Source organism: Notamacropus eugenii, chromosome X (assembly GCF_028372415.1).
Source record: "Notamacropus eugenii isolate mMacEug1 chromosome X, mMacEug1.pri_v2, whole genome shotgun sequence".
Lineage (NCBI taxonomy): Eukaryota > Metazoa > Chordata > Mammalia > Diprotodontia > Macropodidae > Notamacropus > Notamacropus eugenii.
Window position 1 is genome coordinate 102,187,867 of NC_092879.1, and position 22,834 is coordinate 102,210,700.

Below are 22,834 nucleotides of genomic sequence, written 5' to 3' on the forward strand. Positions count from 1 at the left end.
TAAGGGAGCTGCTACCCAGTGATGTTAAGGAGAGGGCCCTGACTGGGTTGGATATCACCTCCCTGGGGTAAAGCTGGGCAGGACAGGCAGCCAAGACCCCAGAACTCTGTACAAAAGTTTGGGACAGTCTCAATTCACTTTCATCCAAGGAGCATTTATTCAGGCCCTGCCTTCTGGGGGCTCACATTCGGGAGGGGGGGGGGCAGAGAGAGCAATATCCTGAATGCCCAGACCAGAATCAATGTGAATTGCAAAAGGGAACTGGAGGTGTTGTGAGCATTGTCTGTCTCCTAGCCTCATTGCTCAGGACCCTAGAACCCTGCAATTCCTATCCAGACTCTCTCCCTGAGCCTTTAAGACCTAGTTCCTGAAAGGCCTCCAGATTCCCTCATTTTGTCGTCCTTCATGAGCTCCTGGGATTTCGCTGATCTAGGGATGCTGATCATGGCTACTATTTACATAGCACCTACTACGTGCAGGCACTGTGTTAAACACTTTGCAGATACCTCATTTGATCATTATGATAACCCTGGGAAGTAGGTGTGATTATGATCCTTACCGGATAGTTGAGGAAATTGAGGCAGACAGGTGAAGCCACTTGTCCAACATTGTGCAGTGGCTGTGTCTGGGGTGAGGACCTGAGCCAGAGCCAGAGCTTCCATGAGTTCAGTAACCTCAGGTCTGCCTTATGCAGGGCTGAAGTCTGCCACTGTCTCACAATTTAACCAAACAGACACGATGTACTTGTGTACAAGTCCTTGAACTAGATACTGAAAAGCCAAAGACTGAAAACACATCTGAAGCACCTACTCTGTGCTAAGGCCCAGCTCTCAAGGAGTGCATCAGTCTCATAGCTGGAGTGGGGGTGGGGAACAAACAAATGAAGATGACATGGAAAGGGCAGAGGAGGGGGAGGGGGTATCCTCACACGCTGGCAGAGTTGTTTTGAGCCCTTTCTCCAAATGAGGATGGAATTTCCTGGAGGAATTCACCCATGGGGAAAGGGATCCAATAGGTCTGATAGGAGTTAAGGGTCTGAACATAAATGTGGTGATAAAGGATTAGAGGTACAGGGGTTAAGGATAGACAAAGATTTATTCGAAGTAATTTGGGGGCAATCACCAACCCCTGGGTGAGATCAGGAAAGGCCTCCCTCATGCAGGAAACCCATGGCATCTGAGCTAAGCCTTGTTGAGAATGAGGATTTGAACAGCAGAGAGGAAGAGAAAATATCCCAGGAATGGGGGGGACACCAGCCCATTGGGGCCCAGACGGGACCTAAAAAGGTCATTTCAGGCAAGTTGGGAAGGGCTGGTAAAGCTGAAGAGTTTGATTTGGATTCTAGAGGAAAGAGGAGTCTGGTAAATAGGAGAGTGGTGAGACATGTGTTTTAGGAATGGGTAGAGAAGATGTGGCAGAGAGAGGAGACGCTGGACATTGTGTGTTTAGCTGCTTTTTTCTCTGCCAAGGAATATGACCTTCCAGACACAAATGGCTAACAGGGAGCTGATACTTACGGCAAGGAGACAGTAAGAAAATGCAAGTTGGTCTTGAGGAGTTTGTCACCTGGTTAGTATGGGTGGCACCTTTGGGTCTTAGAAGAGGTGACACACATTATTGCTTAGCCACTGTCCCTGGTATTTGGAGAATAATGAGAAATGGATGAGATTGGAGGGAAAAGGCAAGTCTTCTGATCTTCCAGGAAGAAATAGGAATCTGCCTGCAAGATGCAGGGCAGTGAGCTTGCTGTCCATTTGTTCAAATGGATCATGGCAGACATGAGGGGGGAACATCCATCTTGAAAGGGAAGTGGTGACTTCAGAGAGCATCGATCACGCTGCGCTCAGTGTAATGCCACTTTTTCACTCGATCACTGACATAGTGATTGTCATGCACGCTGTAAATGGAGTTTGCTAAAATTTCAACACAACATTTGGTGACATGTCTGATAGTTTTCTTAAGGAGAAGGAGAGATGTGGACTAGATAATCGTACAATGTTCAGGTGGGTTCAGAACTAGCTGGCTGGCTGGTGCCTAAAAGGAATGCTTAGGAGTGCAGCTTGGTAGGAGGTCTCCAGTAGAGTGCACCAGGGCTCTGTGCTGAGCCCTTGGTTGCTTCACCTTTTTTTAAATCACAAACATTTGGATGCTTGGCAGATCTGGAGATGACACAGAGCCAGGAGTAGAGTCAGATTTTCAAAGAACAGTTAGCTTAGAATGCTGGGCTGAATCAATACAACAAAGTGCAATAGGGATGATTCAACTTCACCAATGGAGAATGGTGGAAGAGATAGACAGGGGTGGTCCGATAAAGATTTAGTGGCTGAATGGCCTCCGAGCTCTCTATGAACCAGCTAGCATTGGGATGTCAGCTCTAGTCTGCTCTGATCACACCACATCTTCAGGATTGTCTCCACTTCTGGGCACTGTAGTTTAAGAAGGGCTTTGAGGAGCTGGAAGGTGTGACAGGGGAAGGGTCTCTAGTTTATGTTATTTGGGGATCAGTTTAAGAAGCAGGGGATGTTTATCCTGGAAAAGAGAAAACCCTGGAGGGTTTGGGGGGGTAGGTGAAAGGGGACCAGGGGAAGACTGGAAAGCTTGCTTCTGTATCTGAAGGGCTCTCTTGTGGAACACAGAGTAGACTGTTAGTTCTGCTTGGCACTCTGAGAGCAGAACACAGAACTGTGGACATAGATGGAGGCTGAAGTACCTTCACTGTGGGAAAGACTTCTTGACAACTGGAGCCATCCCCAAGTGCTAGTAAAGCTGGCCTTATCCAAGGTCGTAAAGCAAAGACAGAGAGTGGAGCATTTGTCAGTTTCATTCTCGGCAGAATTCCTTTGGGATGTGGGCCAGCTGAGGAGTCCTTTGAGATCTCTCCCACTTTGTGACTCTGAGATTTCAAACCTTGGTGACTGGGAGGATGGTGGTGTTCTCAACAGAAATGGGGAAGCACCAAAGAGGTGTGGGTTTGGTACAGCAAACCGGAAAAGTTTGTGGGTAAGTTGAGTTGGCAATGCTCATGAAATATACTGACTCTGGCGGGGGAGATGAAGGGGCCCAAGCTGGGCTGGATGAGACCAGATGGATAAACTCTCAGAGGACAAATAGGGAGGGGATAGGATCAAAGGCACAGGAAAAGCAGTTGGTCTTGAGCCTGGAGAGGGTGGCTAAGGGCTCAGTATCTTCTTGGGGAGCCCTGCCCAGAACAGGACTAGGACTTGAAGAGGGTTAAGGTGGGTGTGACAGGGGGAGGAGCTGTGCCAGTCAGGGTCTAGGTGCATTTTTCTCCTAACACTGTAGACTATTGGCTGCCCCACCCTGTCTTGCCTCAGTGGTGGTGGTGGGGGAGCACTAAGGTTTTTAGGTTTTCTCCTCTTCTCATCGGACCCCGGCAAAGTCAACTCCTTATGTTCCTAATCGTTTGGGTCCCAGGTATATCCCCACTCCCCAATCGGGGAGTGAGCCTCCCATCATCCAGACAGAAAGGACCTCGAAGACCCCATCCTTATGAGGGAGGACACTGCAGTCCCCGTCTCTCAGTCCAGGACTGGCTGGGGTCATTCTGTTTTCCCAGTCTCCCACCTAGGGAGGGAAGAGTGCGTTTCCCCTCCCCTGGGCAAGAAGGGCCTCCCCACGGGTTCTGGGTCCCCTCCATATAGGGAGACAGGAGCGTCCGCCCCGCCCTCGCTGCTCCCTCCCTCCCTCTCGCCTAGAGGTGGTGATTCACCCTCTGGCTGGGCGGGGGTGGGGTAGGGTGGGGTGGGGTGGGGTGGGCAGCGGCCTCACCTACTTCCTACTGGGCGCCGGAGGACCCAGGGCTGTCGGGGATTGCCCGTACAGCTCGAGCTCCGGGGCAGCGTCCGGCGCTTCCCAGGCAGTGCCTACCTCCGTCCCTCCAGTCCCAGGATGGCGGACTCGGAGCATAGCCCGACCCCCAACTGCTTGGCCGCCTGCACTTCGTTCTCCCGCACCCGCAAGGGGATTTTCCTCTGGGTTGAGATGGTGAGCGCTTCAGGGGGAGGGAGGGAGGAAGGAGAGACCCAGGACCAGTCGGGGTACCTGGCAATCTGGCCTGGCCGGGGCTTGGGGACTGGCGCTAGTGGCTGGGCAAGAAGGGTGTGTCTGAACACGTGGAGAGGAGAAGGAAGGAGCGGCCTCGGGGTCTCCCACGGAGGAACGTGGGCCCTCTCCCACTCTGTGGGGGCTTCTCCCTAACCTTGTAACCCAGTCCCTCACTTCCCAGGGAGTGGAGAGGGAGGGGGAAGAAAGGAAACTCTAGAGGAAACTGAGGCTGCGTGGGGACCGCGAGAACTTATTCCCGCGCCCCTGCGTAGAGGGGGAAGGGAGGGAGGAAAAGCTAGGTGAACCTGGCGAGGCTGGCAGGGTAAGGCGGGGCGGGAAGGCAAAAAGGGTGTGTCCCCCACTTCTCGCGGTCTCTGCCTCCTTCCTCCCTCTTTTTCCCCTCTTTGGTTTTCTTTCTCCTTTTTTCCCCTCCCCCGCCCTCAAAGGCCTATGGTACCGCTTGTTTACCTGGGCAACTCCCCAGCAAGTCCCCCGGGATGCTCCTGCTGCCCCGCCCCGCCTCTGTTACCCCTCTGACTTCCCACTCTCCATTTTCCTGAGCCAGCGAGAGGGGGAGGGGCAAGGGAGGGAGAGGTTGCGTGCTTGTGGTCCTTGCCTCGACTCCCCCTTCCCCTTCTCAAACTGGGGGAATTGGTAGCAACCTGTCGCTTAGCCTCCCATCCCCCACCAGCTCTGGAACCTGAACCAGCTGATTCATTCATTCCTTCCGTCATTCCCTGACACTTTCACTCGTTTCCTCACCCCTATTCCCCACTCAGCCAACTACCCACTGGCTCCATGGCTCGTGGCCGGGGCTGCCGGTGGTCCGGGGCAAGTGGCGTCGGGGAGCCCAGAGGGAGAGGAGCCGAAAGGCCCTGTGTCCATCTGGAAAATTCTCCAGTGCTTCCTTGAACATCCTGGGGGAAGGAGGGAGGAGAGGGGGTGCTGGTTCCTGGGCCGGGACCGAGCAGCGCCCTCTGTTGGAGGGTTAGCGAGCAGTGTTGTCCTGTCCCTCTCCTCGCCCTCCTCTGAACCAGGTGTTGTGTTTGGTGATCATCATCTGTTACTCAGCCTCCAGAGTGATGGGCTACCTTACTGTGCCTGTGGTGGAGATGGTCTTGGCTGGGCTCTTTTTGGTCATCTACATGTTGAACATTCATCACCAGATCCAGTTCATCAACTGGCCCTGGAGTGTGAGTGCTCTGGGGGGGGGGGGGGGGGGAGAGCTGGGTAGCCGGATGGTTTCCAAGCTGAGCTGTGGCAGGGCCAGGATTCCCACCTGAGCAAGCCTTGGGCCGCAGGCCTTCCCTGCCACTCACTGCCCCTCCTCTGCCTCCCCTGCAGGACTTCTTTCGAGGTCTCATCGCTTCCGTGCTCTTTTTCATCACCTCACTCGTCACCATCATCAGAAACGCGGATTCTCAGAGTATGGTGGGAGGGGTAAGCCGCCCTGGAGCCCGGGCTCCCTTTTGGCCACTGGGGGAAAGGGGCTGGCCTGCACCCTGCTGCTCCTGTCTTACCTTGATCCTCCCGGCCCTCAGGTGTTCGGGCTGCTGGCCACGGTCATGTTCGCCTATGATGCTTATCGCACCTTCCAAGACCAGAGGAGCCGCCACACCCCGGCCGCCACTGGTGAGCTCCAGGGCCTGGGAGGGCTGTGCAGGGCAGGGGCTGAGCCTGGCCAGTGCAAACTCTTCTCCATTTTCCCATCCTTTGCCCTGCAGAGTCTCCCGATGGACCCTCGTAGCACGATGTGGCCACCACGGGCTCCCTCACTCACAGAAGGAGGATGCAGAGGATGCCCAGTGGAGAATCCCAGGCGCCCATGGATCTCCTCAGCCCCTCCTTGCCCCTGTGAGCCTCGGCTGTAGCCCTGAGCCAAGCTGGACCAACTTGTCCCAGAGAAGGGGCACGAGGGCGGGAAGGGGATGAATAAATGGGGAATAAATCAGCTTATTTGTTGATTGTGAGTTTCACTGGTGGGGGGAGGGAGAGGGAAGGAGGAGATGGAGGGGGAGGGAGGCAGCTTAACAAAAACACCACCTGGAAAGTCAAACACATGAAAATAATCCTTTTAATGGGCAGAGCCAGCCTGCAAAGGATGGCATGGAATAGAACATTCTAGAGGCACTGGGGTGGGGGGCCGGGCAGCCAGAATGCAGACCCCAGGGTGGTAGAAGAGGGACATGGAGAACTTGATCCAGCATCCACTCCAACCTGAAGTCCAACATTAGAAGGGAAATAAGGCAGAGAGGAAAGAGAATGGGTGCACAAGTCTCCTTGGGAAGGATCTCAGGCCACAGTGCAGTTCCTGTCCCTGTCTTGGTGCCGGCCCTGGCTTGAAACCTGCCTGGGAGGCCCAGGGGGTGTTCCCCACATCCCTTCCTTCTTCCCCTGGGACCCCAGAGTGGCTCTCTGCAGGGCTGGGGGCACAGGAATGGGTTCTCCAAGGAAGTAGCCATCGTCCTCTGAGTCTGAGGAGGAGGAAAGAGAAGAAGCTGAATCCCAGTGCAGGCGGGCAGTGTAGTGATGGGGAGGCAGACAACTTCTCCTCTGACTGGGCTGGGCCAGAGGGCTCTGAGGAGGGGGAGGAGGAGGAGGAGGGTCCTGGAGCTGCTCCCTCTCCTGGGGGGCTTGGGCCACCAGGGGTTCTCGGAAGCTAACTCGGAGCTCCCCTCGACGGCAGAAGTCGGGGCCCCCTGAGGAGGCTGCTGGGCTGGAGACAGATGTGGGCAGAGGGTCTGGCTGTGGGGGCTGCCAAGGGGAAGGGCCCACTCGGCGGAGGCCCAGCACAGGCATGGAGTGGCGCTGTGGGGCCCCACGGCAGAAGTGGCTGCATGCTCTGCCCGCCAGGGAGCCTGCCCGAGAGCGGGCCCGGAATGATGCTGCACTGGGAACCAGAGGGTAGTTGGTGACTGCTGCTGCCCCCACTGTTGCCTCAGCCACTTCGGTTTCTGCTTGAGCAGGGAGGCTACAGGCTCGAGAGCAGAAGATCTGCCCTTGCCTGGGTAGGAAGGGCTCGCCCACCAAAGGCCGCCCACAGCGGCAGCAACTGAAACAGCTCTCGGAGGCATGCCAGTGCTGCCCACCATACGTCATGTGGCTCTGTTCCATTCCTGGCCAGGGAGAGAACAGTGTGTGAGCTCAGTGGAGGACGAAGCTCCCTGAAGTGGGGGTTGTGCTGCTCTGGTTTCCCCTAGGACCAAGCTCGGAAGCCAGGGTACCTTCCCCACTCAGCCTATAGACTCTGGAGAAGGGGCAAGCAGAGGCCCAGGAACCACCTCCCCACCCAGCCCAACCCTGCTGTGCCTCCTCACCAATTCGCTCCCCACAACTGTCACAGTACTGGGTGTGCCGGGCTTCATAGCAGGTACCACAGTGAGGCCGGCTCCCCCGCATCACATAGCGCTGCCCCCCCAGGGGTCCCTCGCAGTCGAAGCAGCAGAAGTGGCGGATGTGCCAGTGACGGCCCTCGGCCTCTGTGCATTCTGCTGCAAAGATGATCTAGGAAAGGAGATGGTGAATGGGGGCATGGAAGGGACAAGAGCCTCAAACCACCTCCTCCCTCCCTGCTGTGCCCCTCAGATACTTCATCACAGGCTTGGCAACGGGGCCGAAGGCACTCGGCATGGTGCCGCCCACAGTAGATCTTCCCGGCCTGGTAGAAGTAGATGAGATCAACGAGCAGTTCACCACACGTGGCACAGAGGAAGCACTGGGGATGCCAACAGGTCCCGTGGCCAGCCCGGCTGGCAAACACAGCCAGATCCCCCCCTCCGATCTGCTTCCCGCACTGGGAGGGGAAAGAAGCAAGGCCCAGTTGGACCAGGAACTCCCCTTGGGCGGGGCTTCTCTTTGCCCTCTCTTGGCATCCCTGGCATATAGTAGGTCCTTCACCCATGCTGGCCAACTGACTGAAACAAAGTACCTACTTTGGGCTTGGCCTGCTGCTATGGGACTGGAAAGTGACACGATGGCCCCTCCAGGGCCTCACCTATTCTACCGGGGGCAAAAACCATGTTCCCAAAGTCAATACAAAGTCCATTTGGGGAGGGGGAGGACATCAGAAATCCGCAGAGGCAGAGAAGAGTGAGGGTCTTGAAGACAGAGGGGATGGCCTGAGCAAAGGTGTGAAAATGGAGGGAGCAACTGGAGAGCAAGATTCGGGCTATTTGAGTTGCATGACAATTTGTGAGGGGATGAGGCTCAAAAAGGCAAGACTGGTACTTCCATCTGATCCCAGAGGTGATGGGGGTGGGGGGATGCTGGAGTTTCCTGGGAAACTTGGTGAAGGGAAAGTGCAGCACTTCAGAGCCCCAGGGACCCCCTCGCCTGCTCGGACCCACTTACCTGCTCACAGATGGCTCCCGTAATGGACACTGGGAATGCTCGGACAGCCCCCCGGCCCAGGTTTTCCCGTCTCCGTTTTTGGCTAAAGAGCTTCAGTTCCTTTGCTTCATCTTCCTCCAGTGCTGCACAGTACTGGGCCTGGGGAGTGGAGTTGGGGGACACCTCAAAAGTCATCGAAGTCCACCACTGCTGATGACTCAGCTGGCCATTCTCAGTTACTTGAGCTGGGTCTCCTCTCTTCACTTAACCTTCCAAAAACTCCAGCAGGATAGGAGAGGAGAAGGCTCCCCACTGTTGGAACCCCGTTGTCCTCTGCCTAGCTCACCCTGGCCCACTACTTTGTGGTGAGCCTGGCTGGCCAGCAGCAGCGCTCACTTGGGCCTCTTCCTCTATGTGGGTAGCCTGGCCTTAGGCCCCAACTCCAGGAAGCCCCATGGTGTGATGAGGGGCAAAGTTCTGTCTCCTCCAAGCACGTCATCCCCCCCACCCCACCCCAGCTCACTTGGCTTCTCTTCTCTGGGCTCTTGCTGCCTTGGACTCAGTGAAGCCCTGCTCTGAAAGGCAGCCCCTGGTTTGGGGGCTGGAAATCTCACCTCACTGTCATGTGGGGGGAGCTGGCGAAGCAGTTGCTGAACTCGGTACCTTTCCCCAAGGCTGTTCACATAAGGGACTTTGTCTTCTGGCAGACAGCTGAAAAACTGGTCCACCTGGCAGCAAGTGAGGGTTGAAGAGGACAGGGAAGCCATCACAGCCAGGCCAGGAGCACAGGGTCATTGTGGGGAACCTCTGCCCTCTAACTCAAGAAAGGGTCACACTTGGCTCCATTGTCCCCTAATCCTAACCCAACCCTAAACTTACTTTTGCTCTGAGATTCAGGGTGAACACCTCTCAACATGGCAAACCTTTGAAATTATTAAGTCCCAACGGTCAGGCTCTGCCCCTCTCTGGCCTTCAGGTTTGTGAAGCTTGGAACATGTGAGTACTTAATGACTGCCTAACCCAGTCCACTGTGAAGCCTGGGCTCTGGGGGCACTACAGAGAGTACTCTAGGGAGGGCCAGAACCTGGACTTAAGGGCACAGTTGAGTCACAGGGGCCAGACTTTTGGGGCATTGATATGGTACCTACTAGGTACCAGGCACTGTGCCAATCACTTCTTCAAATATCTCATTGGATCCCAGCAACAGCCCTTGGAGGTAGGCGCTGTTCTGATTCCCATCTTACCAAGCTTGGCAGCCTCTCAGACTTGGAGTTGTTGGATCCAAGATGCTGGAAGGAGGTGAGAATGTACTCCCTGATACATGATGGCAGGTCCCCGGGTCACTAGGTTTGTCTTAAATGAGTGTTTTAAACGGTAGAATCCCAGGCTAGCTGCCCCACCTCCCTCCACCTGCCCACCCCACATATGCTTCCCTGGAAGGGAAACTGAGGCCCTGCGAGCAGGCCCAGAGAGGGGTCATCCCAGAGAGGACTCATGGTCATGGGCCAAGAGGTCACCTGCTCAGGCTTGAGGCCTGGGGGTACCCAGGCGTACTCCTCTGAGGCCCAGCCAAAGCTATCATCTGAGGCTGAGTGCCGCTGGAAGTCGGAGATGAGTCTGGCCATGAGCTGCTCCAGGTCCTCAGGGACCCCGGTCCCCGTGTGAGCCTCTCTGGGGCACTTGCAATGCTGACAGATCTTTCTGTGAGGATGGCAAACCTTGGAACCTCTAAAGTACCCACTTTCTCCCTCAAGAGAGGGGTCCATAAGTCCTACCTCCCTCCATGTGACAGGTGGGGAAATCGAGGAAGGAGGAAACGCCCCTCCCCCAAATCGTTAAGAGGCCTCTGCTCTCTAAGTTAGAGTTAGAGCTAGGAAACGAGTAGGTGAGAAGCCCAGGGTCCTCACCTCCAGTCATGCACCAGGAAGCCAGGACACTGGTCCCCACAGCTGTTACAGGGCTGCTCCAGGCCGGGGTCTTCAGACTCAGGAGGCTGGGGGCAGACAGGCAGGAGGAGCCTTCAGTCCTTCTCCGCCACCCTCTTCCTCAACCTGGCCCATTCCGCCTTGCCTCCCCGGGGCCACAGTAGCCATCCCCACCCGGTCGGACGCCTGGGTCCCCGCGGCGGCTCCTTACCCCGCGTCCCGAGCGGCGCCGCCGGGATCCCCGGGCGAACATGGCCACCCCAGGCTTCGGTCCACTCCCTCCTGGGCGCCTCCAGGTCTCCTCCCCCTCCTCCTCCCTCCTCTCGCTTCTTCGAGCCCTTCCTTCTCCCCCTCCCCCTTCCTCCGTCCTCCCTCCTCTCTCTTGTGCTCCCCACCCTCCTCTTCCTCCTCGCTGGACTGCAGGGGCCGAGCTCGGGGAGGAGGAGGGGGAGGAGAAGGGGGAGGAGACAAGCAGCTTTCTCGCTCCGTTCCCTCTCCCCACCCTTTCGAGAGCGCTGGCCACGGGGCGCCCCCTGGCGGCCGGTGTGGGAACCCCGAGAGACGTGTCAGGCCCCCCCTCCCGGTCCCGCCAGAAGTCCCTCCCCCAGAGCCCGGGTTCGCAACCGATTCCTTCCTTTTCAGGGCCTCGGCGTCCCTGACCAGGGCGGAGCTGTCCAGATACCTCAGGCCCAGCCCGATTTGGCAGAGGGGCAACCCCGAGAAACAGGGTCCCCCGGCTTGGTCACGTGTGGTGAGTCACTCCTTCCAAATCACAGCCCCGACCGCGGAGCGGGGCGGGATGTGCTCTACCCCTAGCCCTGAATCATGTGATGGTACAATGGCTGAGGTGGTGGCAGGGAAAGGACCCGGGATGGAGCTCCCACCCCCCTGACAAGATGTTGATGGCAGCCCACCGTGTGCACACAGTCATCCCCTATCTAGACACCCTCTACCAGCACACACACTCGGTGCACACCCATTGGCAGCTGCCAGTATCCACCTACACCCACCACAGAGAGGCTCAGAGAAGATGCTCTCTCAGAGTCCCCAAGTCCAGAGAGATGGGATAGGCAGGATGGCATGAGAAAGGAGGGGAGGAAGGACCGGCATCCCCAGAGCTGCTCAGGACACCTCAAGGAGAAAAGGGGAAGGATGGAAACAAGGAAAAGGACCTTGGAGTCGGGCAGACCTGGGTTCAAGTCCAACACAAGTCACACACAAAACTGATATATGACCCTGGCCAGGTGACCCTTCTCAGTGCCCCCTGGCAATGCTCTGAAACTACAAGTCAGATATACCTGGACTGGCTTCAGCAGAGTGAGTTTCACTGATGAGATGACAGGATTTGGAGTTTTGGAGGCAGCTGAAGTCCTTAACCTTTTATAGACATGTTGGGCCATCTGGTGAAGAAGCCTTTGGAGCCCATCTCAGAGCAAGGTGGTGGTGGTGTTGGAGATGCTACATTTCAGGTAGAGGTTACTCAAGAGAAAGATGTCCTATTTCCCCATCCAAGTTCATAGAGCCCAGATCAAGAATCCTCACCCTAGAATATAGGCTGAACCACAGGTGTCTTTCTAAGATAGACATAGGGACTTGCTGACTGAAACCTGGTGACCAAACTTGTCATGGGAGAGGGCAGGGCCCTTGCACATGAGCTATAAAGGCAAGGGGCTGCACCAGCTTTGACTCAGATTTTGAGAAGCCAGGCCAGTGTACAGCATATTTGGGGACCGGCATAGAGGCAAGGAGGAACCTGCCCCCATTTCAGGGGGAGGAATAAGGGAGAGATGGGGGCTTGTGGCAGAAGCACCTGGTAGAGTAGACCTGGCCTTGCTTGTGGCCTGAGACAATGACCATGGTTATGAACCTCAGCTCCTGCATGGAGGGGGTGTTCTCTAACTCCTTAGGCATAATGGTAATCCCAGGATCTAGCCTCCTAGCATGACAGGGGAGACTTTGAGGGGTAGCACCAGCTCAAGGAATTCCCTGGTACCCACTAGTCCAAGAGTTCCCAAGGTCAAAACTCCTAGAAAGAAGGGATTTGCTGGAGCAGAGGATTGTGTGGCAAGTGTTTGTGCATGCACAGAATCCAGCTTGGTGAGCACAGCCAGGGCACTACACAGACTGACCAGGTCCAATAGGAAGGAGATTATTCGTATGTTTGTTTACCTATCAGGGGAGAAGTAAACAACAGTCTTGGGGAGACTATATGTGGCTGTTAGAAAGAGGAACCTAGTGCATGTCAAAGAGTCCTCTCAGCAGCGTGCCCAGGTTCAGCTCTCCTATGAGGGGAATTGATGAATTTACTTTATTCAGGGGCTCCAGGGAGCATTTTTTGTCTTACGCATTCTATGTGAGTTGAAATAAGAACTGTCCTGTATCCGATATGCATCTGGGACCTTTACTGCTCATACAGTAGCTATGGACCTGATACCCACATTGAAGAAAATTTAGATATTCCAGGTTGGAGCAATGAATCAGAAGGAGAAATTGACCCTCTTGGGGTCAGCATAAAATCAAACTAGTCTGCATGACCTTAGAGTCTTTTAGAGGACTCCGAGTACCTGAGGACCTCACATCCCCTCCCTACATGTCCACTTGCGGCTCCTGGAAAGAGTGGAAGGAGATGGGAACATCCTGGCACTAGGAAGTTCCTAAGCCTTCACACTAAATTGGATGAGTCAGGGACAGAGCAGGAGCAAGGACCCCTCCCTCCCTAACCACTCCCTGCCAGGCTTAAAAGATGACTAGGCAGAAGTATGCCCTTGAGCTCCCCCTTCTTGCCACCTGGGCAGGGAGCTGGGGGCGTTGGGAGGCCTTTAAATCAGGCAAGGGGTACTTAGGGGCAGAAGAGAGGTGGAACTTTCTAAGAAGCTATGTGATGACAAAAATCTTTCCCCCCCTTCCTTCCCCACTCCCTTCCCTTGATTCCCAGAGAAAAGGCAAAGCATGATGGCCTTGGTACGTTTTATTTAAAGGAGATGGGAAAAGAGAGGATCCATGGCCTGGTTTTTCCCTGAAGGGTTAGGAGTAGCAAGGTGAAAAAGGGTAGGGCCACAAAGTTGGACCAAATAGACATACAGCACAGGCACCAGGAATCACAGATGCAGGAGGGGGAGTGGAGAAAGGGGAGGGGAGAGGGAGGGATCAAGGAGATAGGGGTTGGTAAAGTCAGGGCTGCCCCCATGGACAGGGCCTTCTTAAGCCTGTAGGGGCCAGCAGTCCTTCCCTCCCTTTGCCCCTGAGGACCCTCTGTGTCACTCTGGCCCTTTGCCTCCAGCCTCAGCCCTTCCAGGAACCTCCCCTTCCAGACTGAGCCCCACCCTCTCCATTCTCCTTTCTCAAATTCAACAAGTTAACTCAGGGCCCACTATGTGCTCATGACTGTGGCTTCAAAGCCTGGCTCCTTATAGAGCCCTCCCCAAGGAGATGTGGGTCTCTGCCCCCTCTCAACCCCCTCAGCCTACACCCCCAGGGAAGGAAAGAGATGAAGAAGGAAGGGGACTGAGCATCACAAGGAGTGGGGAAGGATCTGGGTTGGAGAGGGGAGGGTCACCTGCCTGGCGCTCTGGCTCCCATTCCCCAGACTAGGATGGGGGAGTTTTAAGGGAAGAGTGAGTGAGGGATCTCCAGACAGATAAATAATATATCTTTCTATGTAATATATATTATATATAAACATCAAAGACAACTAGATCGTCCCCTAGGATGGGGGAGGGGAGTGGGAATTTGATCGCGGGGCTCCTAGGCAGGCTCTGATATTCTCCACTATGCACACACACACAGGCACACGTGCACTCGCCCACACACTAGAGGGCTTCCTGCAGGAGGTGGCAGGGGTGGGGTGTCTCATTCCCCCCCCATCCCCACCTAGAGAGAGAGAGAGAGAGAAAGGGAGGGAGGGAGGGAGGGAGAGAGAGCACATAGCTGGTTGGAAAACTGCAGATGCTGTACCCCACTCCCACCTCCAGAGGCCCAGGCTGCCCACAAGCCAGCCACTCACCAGCCTACATCTGGTTAGAGAAGGAGGTGGGTGCTCCCTGGGGGCCATAGTCTGTGGGCTGGCCCCCGTAGCCTCCCATGCCACCTGCAGGCTGCCCGTAGTCAGGCTGGTAGCCACCCTGGGGCCCATAGCTGCCAGGGCCCTGGCCATAGCCAGACTCCCCATAGGTGTCTCCTGGGGGTGCAGGCTGCTTCTCTGGGGCAGGAGGCTGTGGGCGAAGGAATGGTGCAGACCAGCCAGTTTCCTTGAACACAAACCACACATTGCCCAGCCACAGGACCAGATTGAGGAACCCAAAGACCTACAAGGTGATAGAGACCAAAGAACACTTCCCTTCAGCTCTTGCCTGACCCCACCCCCAGCCCTCCCCCAGCCCTCCCTCAGCTCTGGGGACTCCCAGAATGTTGGAGCTAGATATGGGACCTGAGAGGCCCCTTCCTTTCCACAGGGCTCAACTGAAGGCCAGAGAAGTGAAGGAAGGGGCTGTCTCACCACTGAGGTGTTGAGGCCTGAGGTGACAGGGTCCCTCAGTTCCTTGCAGGACACACCAGGCTGGGAACAGATGCTTCTCATACCCTTGATAATGTTCTCTGGGTCAGTGGCCATCTTGACATCAGATAGGCCCTTGGCCCAGGCAGAGGAGCTCACCAGCCACAGGAAAGCGAAGGCTGCGGTGGCCAAGAAGTCCTGCAGGGAGGGGGATAGAAGGGGAAAGAGGGCTGAGGCAGTATTAGGGTTTGGGCCAGATTGGGTCACAGGGGTGCTCCGGGAGGTAGGATGCACCCAGCTGCCTTGGCTACTCCCTAGCTGGGCCTGGCCATGTGCATGCCAGGCTGGGAATGAGGGGGGCTGGGGATGACTCACAATCATGGGGCCTTTGTTGTTTTCTCGGTACTTGTCCTGAAGGAAGATGTAGGTGGCCAGAGCTCCTGTGGAGTAGAGGAAGGCAAAGACTGCCACGGTGACAAAGAACTCAGCGGAAGAGGAGTAATCACCCACTAGGAAAACCTTCTTGGCACCGTTGTTCTGACAGGTGGGGGCATCGAAGTACACTTGGTGTAGCCTGGGCAGGGTCAGACAAGGCCAGAGTTAGACCTGAGTCCTACTCAACACATAGCTCCTGTCTTGGGTGGGGGTGGGGCGGGGGGGGTGGAGACAGAGACAGAGAGATAGAGACAGACAGAGAGAGGGACACACAGAGACAGAGAGATAGACAGAGAGACAGAGACAGAGACAGAGCTCAGGCTCTTCAGGGGCAAAGGGTGCAGGCTGCAGGCTGGGGGTAGACTACCACCACACTCTGGGCTACTCCCATCACTTCCTTCCCAGGAAGTCCCATCCAGACCACAGAGCAACCCTCACGGAGCACAGACAGAGACGGAGGGTGCTAGAGATCAGAGTAGATGTGGACACGGTAATTAGAGATGACAAGTCAAAGGGAAGGGAGAGTGTGGGGAGAGGTGGAGCCAGAAGAGAGGGATAGAGTGCGAGAGAGAAAGATCTGGCCAAGACAGAAGGAGGAACAGCTATGGGGATAGAAGGGGACATCAAGACAGGAAAAAACACCAGGGAGTGAGGCCCAGAGGACCCCAGTGAGGGGAGCCTCAGCCTAGGAAGCTTCTTCAGCTTTTGAATGGGCTGGGAGGGGGCAGAATCTGGAGATTCTATGTCTGGAGGGGCTCAGATCTAGGGGCTCCTGAGCATGGGAGAAGTCTCCCTCTGGGAATCCTGAGGAGTCTAGGGGAACCTGGGCACCTGAAAGGGTAGGCAAACTCTACGTCGATGCTGAGCTGGCTTTCACTCCGGTTGGCACATTCCACGCTGAGCTTCAGCTCTCCTGTGTAGCTACCGCAAGTAGCAAAGGCGAAAATGGCGAAAACCTTGAGCAGTGGGAGGGACACAGAAACACAGTCACACAGACACTCTAAGTGGGAAGGGCCCTTGAGGGTCATCTAGGGTCACCCCTACTTGAGCCAAGAGCCTTGCAACAACCTTCTCCACCAGTGGCCCACCTGGAGCCATCTGATAAAGGGTGCTCTACAGAGCCTGAGAAAGGCTCATTCACTTTGGGATGACCAAGATGGTTGAGAAGTTCTTCCTTCTATCAAGCTCTGACTGCCCTCCCTGTGCCATTAGGAGATGAATGTTCCATTGCATGCTCTAAAAGCATTGAGCTGGCCTTGGGATTTTACCTGGGATATGCCATTAAAAGGATGACTGGTCCACATCAGCAGGCAGTGTGTGCCTATGCCAAGGGCCAACCTGGCTTCAGCAAGCCTCTGAGCTCACTGCCTTTCCCCCTCTGGTTACTGAAGTGGGAGATAGGGTGCAGGTGGAGGTAGTCTGCCTAGATTTTAACGAAGTGCTTGGTCCAACCTCTTGTTTTATTCTTGCAGAGAAGATGGAAAGATGTGGGCCAGATGATCAGACAGTTAAGTGAATCCAGCCCCATTTCGATGGCATGGCCCAAGAGTAGTCATTAAAGGTTCACTGTCAACTTGGCGGGAGGTCTGTCCTGGATTGCCCTAGGGAATGTGTGTTTGGCCCTGGCCTGCTTCACTTTTCGATCAGGGAACTGAATAAAAGCCTAGCTGGTTTGCTTAGCAAACCCACAGATGGCGCCAGGCTGGGAGTGGCTGATGGGCAGTCAGGATCCACAAAGATCTGCACAGATTAGAGCATCTGATTGAGGCTAATGAGACAACATGCCATAGCAACACTCTCACTTGGATTCCCAAGCCCAAGATAGAGGAGGCCTACTTGGACGTCGGTAGTTTGAGCCGAAGCTGCAAGTCTGAGTGGGGGTGTGAACGGGTTCCTTTGGCCTCTGCCCACCTAGAGCATCGTGTTCTGTTTAGGGAGGACAGCGAGAAGCTGGAGTGTGTCCAGTGGCTGCTGGATGGGAGGGTGGGAGGGGCCTCAAAAACATGTCACCTGACCGTGGTCAGGCTTGGAGACAGGAGGATGTGGAGGGCTGGCTGGCCCCCATGGGAAGAGGGCGGAGCCAGTCGGGGCTGGATGTCAAGTCACAAACCCAAAGGTCTCTTCCACCTCTGATATTCTGGGAATCTCTTAGTCCCCCTATGGGTCCTTAGTCTGCCCTCTGGAGGCCAGAAGAGCAACTGTAAGCTCCCATTTCCATGCTGGCCCTTCCAATCCTTGAAGACAAAGGATTTAGAAGCTTTGGCCCAAGCTTTTCCAGGTTCAATTGTTCCTCTTCCTCCAACTGACCCTCACAGGGCCTGGCCCCACCTCATCCATCCTCAGCCACACATCTGGACACATGCCAACTTTTCCATGGTCCCCAGAACTGGACACAGCCGTCGAGACGGCCTCCCTCCTCATTCTCTACTTCACCAAATGATTAACTGAGATTCAGGGGAAGATTTTACATTGATTTCTTTTAATGTTTGTTTTATTAACCCTGGCTCATTATCCTTAGGAATACTGGATTGGGAAGCAGAGCGTCCTGAGATCACCTGGAGGACCCAGTGTGCCATTTTACAGAGGAGAAAACCAAGGACCTGAGAAGGAAAACGACTTCCCTGAAATTTGATAGCCACTGCATAGCAGATCTGGAATTGGAATCCAGGCCCCAGGACTCCAAAGTTGGGCTCTGCCCATCACAGTGATGATTCTGGAATCTTGATTCTTCTATCCTCTCCCAGTTCAAGATGAACCCCAAATTAATAAACAGCATCTCCATGGCTTATTAAAAACCCCTAACCCCACAAACCTCCAAGCACTGACTATCACGGAGCGAATGTGAGGATTTCTGTCTCATTCCCCTCCCTCTCCCTCTTCTCTCTTTCTGTCTCTCTTCCTCTCCTTCCCTTTCTCTCTCCCTTTTCTCTCTCTTTCTCTCTGTTCCTCTCTCTCCTTCCTTCCCCCATTCACCTACTTCTGCATCTCTCCTTTAAAACTACCTCTCCCAGCCATGCTCCCCCCCAGCTCTACTCCTGCCCCTCGATTTCTCCAACATCCTCTTCCTCTATTGCTTCTGACTAGAAAAAGAGAGAAGGTGGAGGGCAGGGGCTGCTACTAGAGACCTCCTCCTTCCAGAATGGCTTTGATTGTTTGCTGCTGGGAATTTATCCATTTGACCATCTCTGAACCATCCAAGTAGACATTCACTGGCACACACCCCTCCATCTTATTGATGAATATGTCAAGAGACTGCCAAACACCTCTGATGAAATCCAGGCATCCTAATTCCATGGCTTTGTCCGGGCTGGTCAGCTGCCTTCTCTCTCCCTCCCTTCTCTAGCCCAGTGGGTGACCAGGCAGGTGGCAGATGGCTCAGCCATCCTTTGACCCTCTCCTCTCATAATCCCAGATAAGCCCTCCCCTGCTCCCATCTCTCTGCCTACCAAGGTTGAGGGTGGATTAACTGGGGCCTCCCCTTCTCCCTCAGCCTCTCCCATGACTCACTTCCGGATCAGAATTAGCTGTTCCCGTCCTCACCAGGATTCCCTCTCTTGGGAACCAGAGAGATACCCACCTTAACCTCATCCCTCCAGAAATTCTCCACAGAAGAGACTCACCCATTCCAGTAACTTCAGGAAGCCCAGGGGCTCCTTGACCACCCGGAACTGACCCCCAGCCACCAGCTGTAGAGAAACAAGAAAGGATGAGGAGGAAAGATGGAAGAAGAGGGGAAAATATGGAGCTTAAAAAGGAGGGGAAGAAAAAGGGATAGGGAGGGGGATAAGTAGAGGTCCAGTGAAGGGAGAGAAGAGGAAGAAGACAAAGGGGTAAAGAGGGAAGAGAACGTTAAAGGGTAGGTGACGCAAGAAGGCTAGAGAGGGCAAGGCTATGGGGAGAGGGGGTAGCTCTGGTGCAGCCTCTGCAAAGGGCACTGCCCCCATCCAAGGGAACCAAGCTTCTGGGTCAGCCCACACTTCCCAGTCCTCTCACCATCTCTCTAGCCTTGCTCTCACCCTGCCTGCTGTCACTCTATTTTCTCAGCTTAACAGAGGAACACACACACACACACACACACACACACACACACACACACACGTGCGCGCGCGCGAGTACCTTTCAAACCTCTTCTGACTCCAACTCTTCTGACTCGAATTTCTCCATCTATCTCCCTTTTTTCCCCACCTAATCTTGAGGCCATCTGCTCATGTAGGAACCAGCCAAGAATTGTCCATTTCCCTCACAAAAATTCATCTGCCGTACTGCTGGATTCATTCCCAGATTCCTACCTTCACCGTCCTCTCACCCCTCCTATCCTCTAGGTAGCTTCCTCCCTCTCCTTCATTTCCACTTTCATGTCTCCATCCTCATTATCCCATCCCCACCCCCCCTTTCTCCACTTCAAGCCTTCCTTCCTCTGCCCCCATTTCCATCAACATCTGTTTTTACACTTTCCTTCTCTGGAATGCCCTTTGGAATCTCCCCTCCCTCTCTCCCCCAGGCCCCTTGATAGACCTCTGCCTTTCTCTGGGACAGGATCTGCAGAGGTTGTTTTCTGTCTCCATCTGTCTCTCTTTGTATCTCACTCTCTCCCTGTCTCCCCCCTATCCCCCTGCTAGATCCCCCTCCCTTCTCTTTCCCTCCTATTCCCCCAAATTCAGACCTCCTCTTTCACTTAGAGACGTTTCTCTGGAATTTCTTACCCATCAAACCTCCAAGTCAACCTCTTCCTTCTGGATGACCTTCAAGATTTCTGTCTTTCAAATCTCTGTGCCTGTCTGTCTGTCTGTCTGTCTGTCTCTCTCTTTCTCTCTGTCACTCTCTTCTCTGTCTCCCTCTCTCTCCCCCTCCCTCCTTCTCTCCCTCTCTATCTCTCCATCTCCCTCCCTCTCTTCCCTCCTCCCTCTCTCCCCTCCCTCCCTCCCTCTCTCCCTCCCTCTCTCCCCCTTCCCTCCCTTCCCTCTCTCCTCTATTCTCCCCACCCACAAACCTACACATCCATCCTTATCGATTATCTAGTCCCTAATACCTCCACTTCCTAGGCAAGCCTCCCCCTCTTCTCCCTGGTGACCCCCTGAATTTTTCCACCTTCTCTCCCCTGTCATTTACAGGGCTGTTTCCCCTTCCTCTTTTCCTGGTGCCTTTTGGGATTTCTCTATCTGTCCCATCTGTGTCCCTCAACTACAAGTCTCCTCTGCCGTCCCTCCTCCCCTTAGCTAACTGCTTCTAAGCTCTCCTTCCAGGCCTGCCTCAGCTTCCTGCCTCCTCCTGGGGCCCCTAGGCTTTTTTCCTCTCACGTTGCCACCCCCCAAATTGAGCCTGGGGTTCCTTCTGGACCCCTGTGGCCAAAATCTCTCTATTATGCTCCTTCCTGGATGCCCTCAGGAACTGGTTTTCCCCCATTTTCCTCCGCATTCTCTCATTGCCTTCCTTTTCGACCTTCCTTCTCTCCTCTTGGTTGTCCTGGGGGGTTCCTCCCTCCCTAACTGCTCATCTCTGCTAGCCAACCGGGCCTTCCCTGCATCCTCTGAGATCCATCCCCCGATTCTGCACCTTTCTCAGTTCCAGGCCTCTTCTGGCCTTGCACCTCCCCCCCCTTTATCTCTCGCCCCCTGGGCGCTTCCCCTTACAGCCTGACTCCTTCACGTCCTGCCCCTCCCCAGGTCCCCCCCTCTAACTCCTTTATCTCCTACCCCCCAGGTCCCCTGACTGTCTCCTTCACCTCCTGCCCCTCCCCAGGCCCCCCCTTCTAGCTCCTTCATCTCTCCCCCTCCCCAGACCCCCCTTCATTTCTCCCCCTCCCCAGGTCCCCTGACTGTCTCCTTCACGTCCTGCCCCTCCCCAGGCCCCCCCCTTCTAACTCCTTCATCTCCCCCCAGGTCCCCCGACTGTCTCCTTCACCTCCTGCCCCTCCCCAGTCCCCCCCTTCTAGCTCCTTCATCTCCCCCCAGGTCCCCCGACTGTCTCCTTCACCTCCTGCACCCCCCCCCCCACACACACACACTCCCACCGCGCCCCGCCCTTTTGTCCATTTCTTGGCTACCGGCCCTGAGCCCTCCGGGAAGGGTAGGAGCGACCCCTGGGGGCTTAGGAGCTAGCTCGGGGGCGGCTGTCCGTGGTGCTGAAGCGCCCTCGGTCGCCTCGGCATCTCCCCACCTGGTTGAGCACGTCCATGGTAGCCTTTTGGATGCCCAGCAGCCGCCGCAGCCGCAGCCGCAGCGGGGGGAGGAGCAGTAGCAGTTGCAGCGGCAGGGCGGGGGGCGGAGCGTTGCGATCGCTAGAACAGCCTCAGCTGCTCCGGTCCTCGCGCCTCCCCCTTCCGCTGCTCTTCTTGCCACCCCCCACCCCTACTCCCCATGCGCAGGCGCGCGAGAGGAAGGTAGCGACGGGCGGCCCTCTGAAGGAATGGAGATAGCGCAGGTTTCCGAAGGGTTGTCCCGGGGGGCCCTGGGGGCGGTGACTTCAAAGGCTTTCAACTCCTTCCCCCAAGCTTCTTGCTCTAGGAAGCCCGCCGAGATTTCTTTCCCATCCAGCTCAGCTCCGACTTTAACCGGAATCCCCCCCTCATTCCTTCCCTCAGGGGGTCGCCCTTGAAGAGTGGAGGTGACCTGGACTGCCCCACAGACTCAAGGATGAAAGCGGACTCGGTGATCCCAGAGTCCATTGTAAACGGGAATCTGAATTCCCCAGCCCCCTCCAAGTCCACCGCACCCAGCCTTGACTTGGCCTCCAGGGAGGGGCACCCCCGCAGCTTGGAGTGGCCAGGAAAAGCCATCCCCAGCACTTTCTGTTCCCGCACAGAGAGAGCAGCAAGGACACTTCTGCAAACATGGATTTCTTTTCCTTTCCTTTCTTTTCTTTTCTTGCAGTCCGCCTGTCCCATGTATCCCTACTCCCTCCTGTTTCCCTCGTCTACAGTGAGAATCTCCTTTCTCCCCTTCCTCTCCAGGGATTACAACTCCCCCCTCCCCTAAAGAAATGCCTCACTATGTTCTGATCACCTCGTGGCTCTGAGTTTTTCCAGGTTTGACACTTAATTAGAAACAAGTCTTGTCGGGGCTCCTTTGGGAACCTAGCTGCCATAAGTGAGCCTAGGACGATGGGCTGTCATGTCCTTGGTCCTGGAAGCTTGTCCCTTCCCTGGGAGCTCAGGCTGCCATCCCTTTACCGATTCATCCGGAGCCTGAGAAGCCTGGACTAGCAGCCAGGGCTGGATGGCTTTGGGAAGGGACGTGCCACGGTTGAGCTCCCAGCTCGCTGAACAATGGCCCATTCAAATCCATTCTTTCAGAGTCAAGAGTTCAGACAGGGCCCCCTACCCAAAGTAATCACTGCTTAGGAGACCAAGTTTGTTGCCTTCACTGGAAACCTTAGATTTCCTCCGCATGTTCCCTCTATTACGACCTTTGTTTAGACATACCCTGAGGCTGCCTTCTTTCTTGGTTCTTGGTGAACCAAATGTTTCTTCTTCCATTGTAACAAGTCTGCCATGTAGCTCCTTGCGAAACTGTAGCTGTTAAGCACCTAGGCACCCAACGTTCAGGAAGGGATTGTATCAAAGACTTCACTAAGTTCCAAACAAACTTTG

The 22,834-nt window shown here is 55.3% G+C and overlaps 3 protein-coding genes and 1 long non-coding RNA gene across 7 annotated transcripts; 2 read left to right on the top strand and 2 right to left on the bottom strand.

The window, feature by feature from the left end:
* The first annotated feature begins 3,689 nt into the window (after positions 1–3,689).
* On the top strand, positions 3,690–6,016 carry PLP2 (proteolipid protein 2). Its single transcript, XM_072626172.1, has 5 exons — positions 3,690–4,005; positions 5,103–5,258; positions 5,410–5,505; positions 5,607–5,697; positions 5,790–6,016. Exons 1-5 carry the CDS (start codon positions 3,910–3,912, stop codon positions 5,810–5,812), a joined length of 462 nt encoding a protein of 153 aa, XP_072482273.1. The 5' UTR covers positions 3,690–3,909; the 3' UTR covers positions 5,813–6,016.
* Positions 6,017–6,121: 105 nt separating this feature from the next.
* PRICKLE3 (prickle planar cell polarity protein 3) lies at positions 6,122–10,660 on the bottom strand. 4 transcript variants are annotated; one of them, XM_072626166.1, is made up of 9 exons: positions 10,531–10,660; positions 10,302–10,387; positions 9,912–10,095; positions 9,639–9,683; positions 9,009–9,122; positions 8,416–8,553; positions 7,655–7,858; positions 7,383–7,569; positions 6,122–7,181 (listed from the first exon to the last, which is right to left on the bottom strand). In XM_072626166.1, the coding sequence occupies exons 1-9, from the start codon at positions 10,570–10,572 to the stop codon at positions 6,358–6,360; spliced, it is 1,824 nt and encodes a 607-aa protein (XP_072482267.1). In that variant the 5' UTR covers positions 10,573–10,660; the 3' UTR covers positions 6,122–6,357. The 4 variants fall into 4 exon arrangements, with proteins under 4 accessions (XP_072482267.1, XP_072482268.1, XP_072482269.1 ...); XM_072626167.1 differs by lacking the exon at positions 9,639–9,683; XM_072626168.1 differs by lacking the exon at positions 7,655–7,858.
* Positions 10,661–10,920: 260 nt separating this feature from the next.
* Positions 10,921–18,054, top strand: LOC140515457 (uncharacterized). Its single transcript, XR_011971033.1, has 3 exons — positions 10,921–11,070; positions 15,229–15,355; positions 17,765–18,054. It is a non-coding gene; the product is annotated as an uncharacterized lncRNA (long non-coding RNA).
* On the bottom strand, positions 13,270–21,507 carry SYP (synaptophysin). The gene is made up of 7 exons (XM_072626171.1): positions 21,403–21,507; positions 18,867–18,932; positions 16,078–16,202; positions 15,187–15,385; positions 14,815–15,009; positions 14,323–14,623; positions 13,270–14,189 (listed from the first exon to the last, which is right to left on the bottom strand). Exons 1-6 carry the CDS (start codon positions 21,418–21,420, stop codon positions 14,327–14,329), a joined length of 900 nt encoding a protein of 299 aa, XP_072482272.1. The 5' UTR covers positions 21,421–21,507; the 3' UTR covers positions 13,270–14,189; positions 14,323–14,326.
* Positions 21,508–22,834: the final 1,327 nt, after the last annotated feature.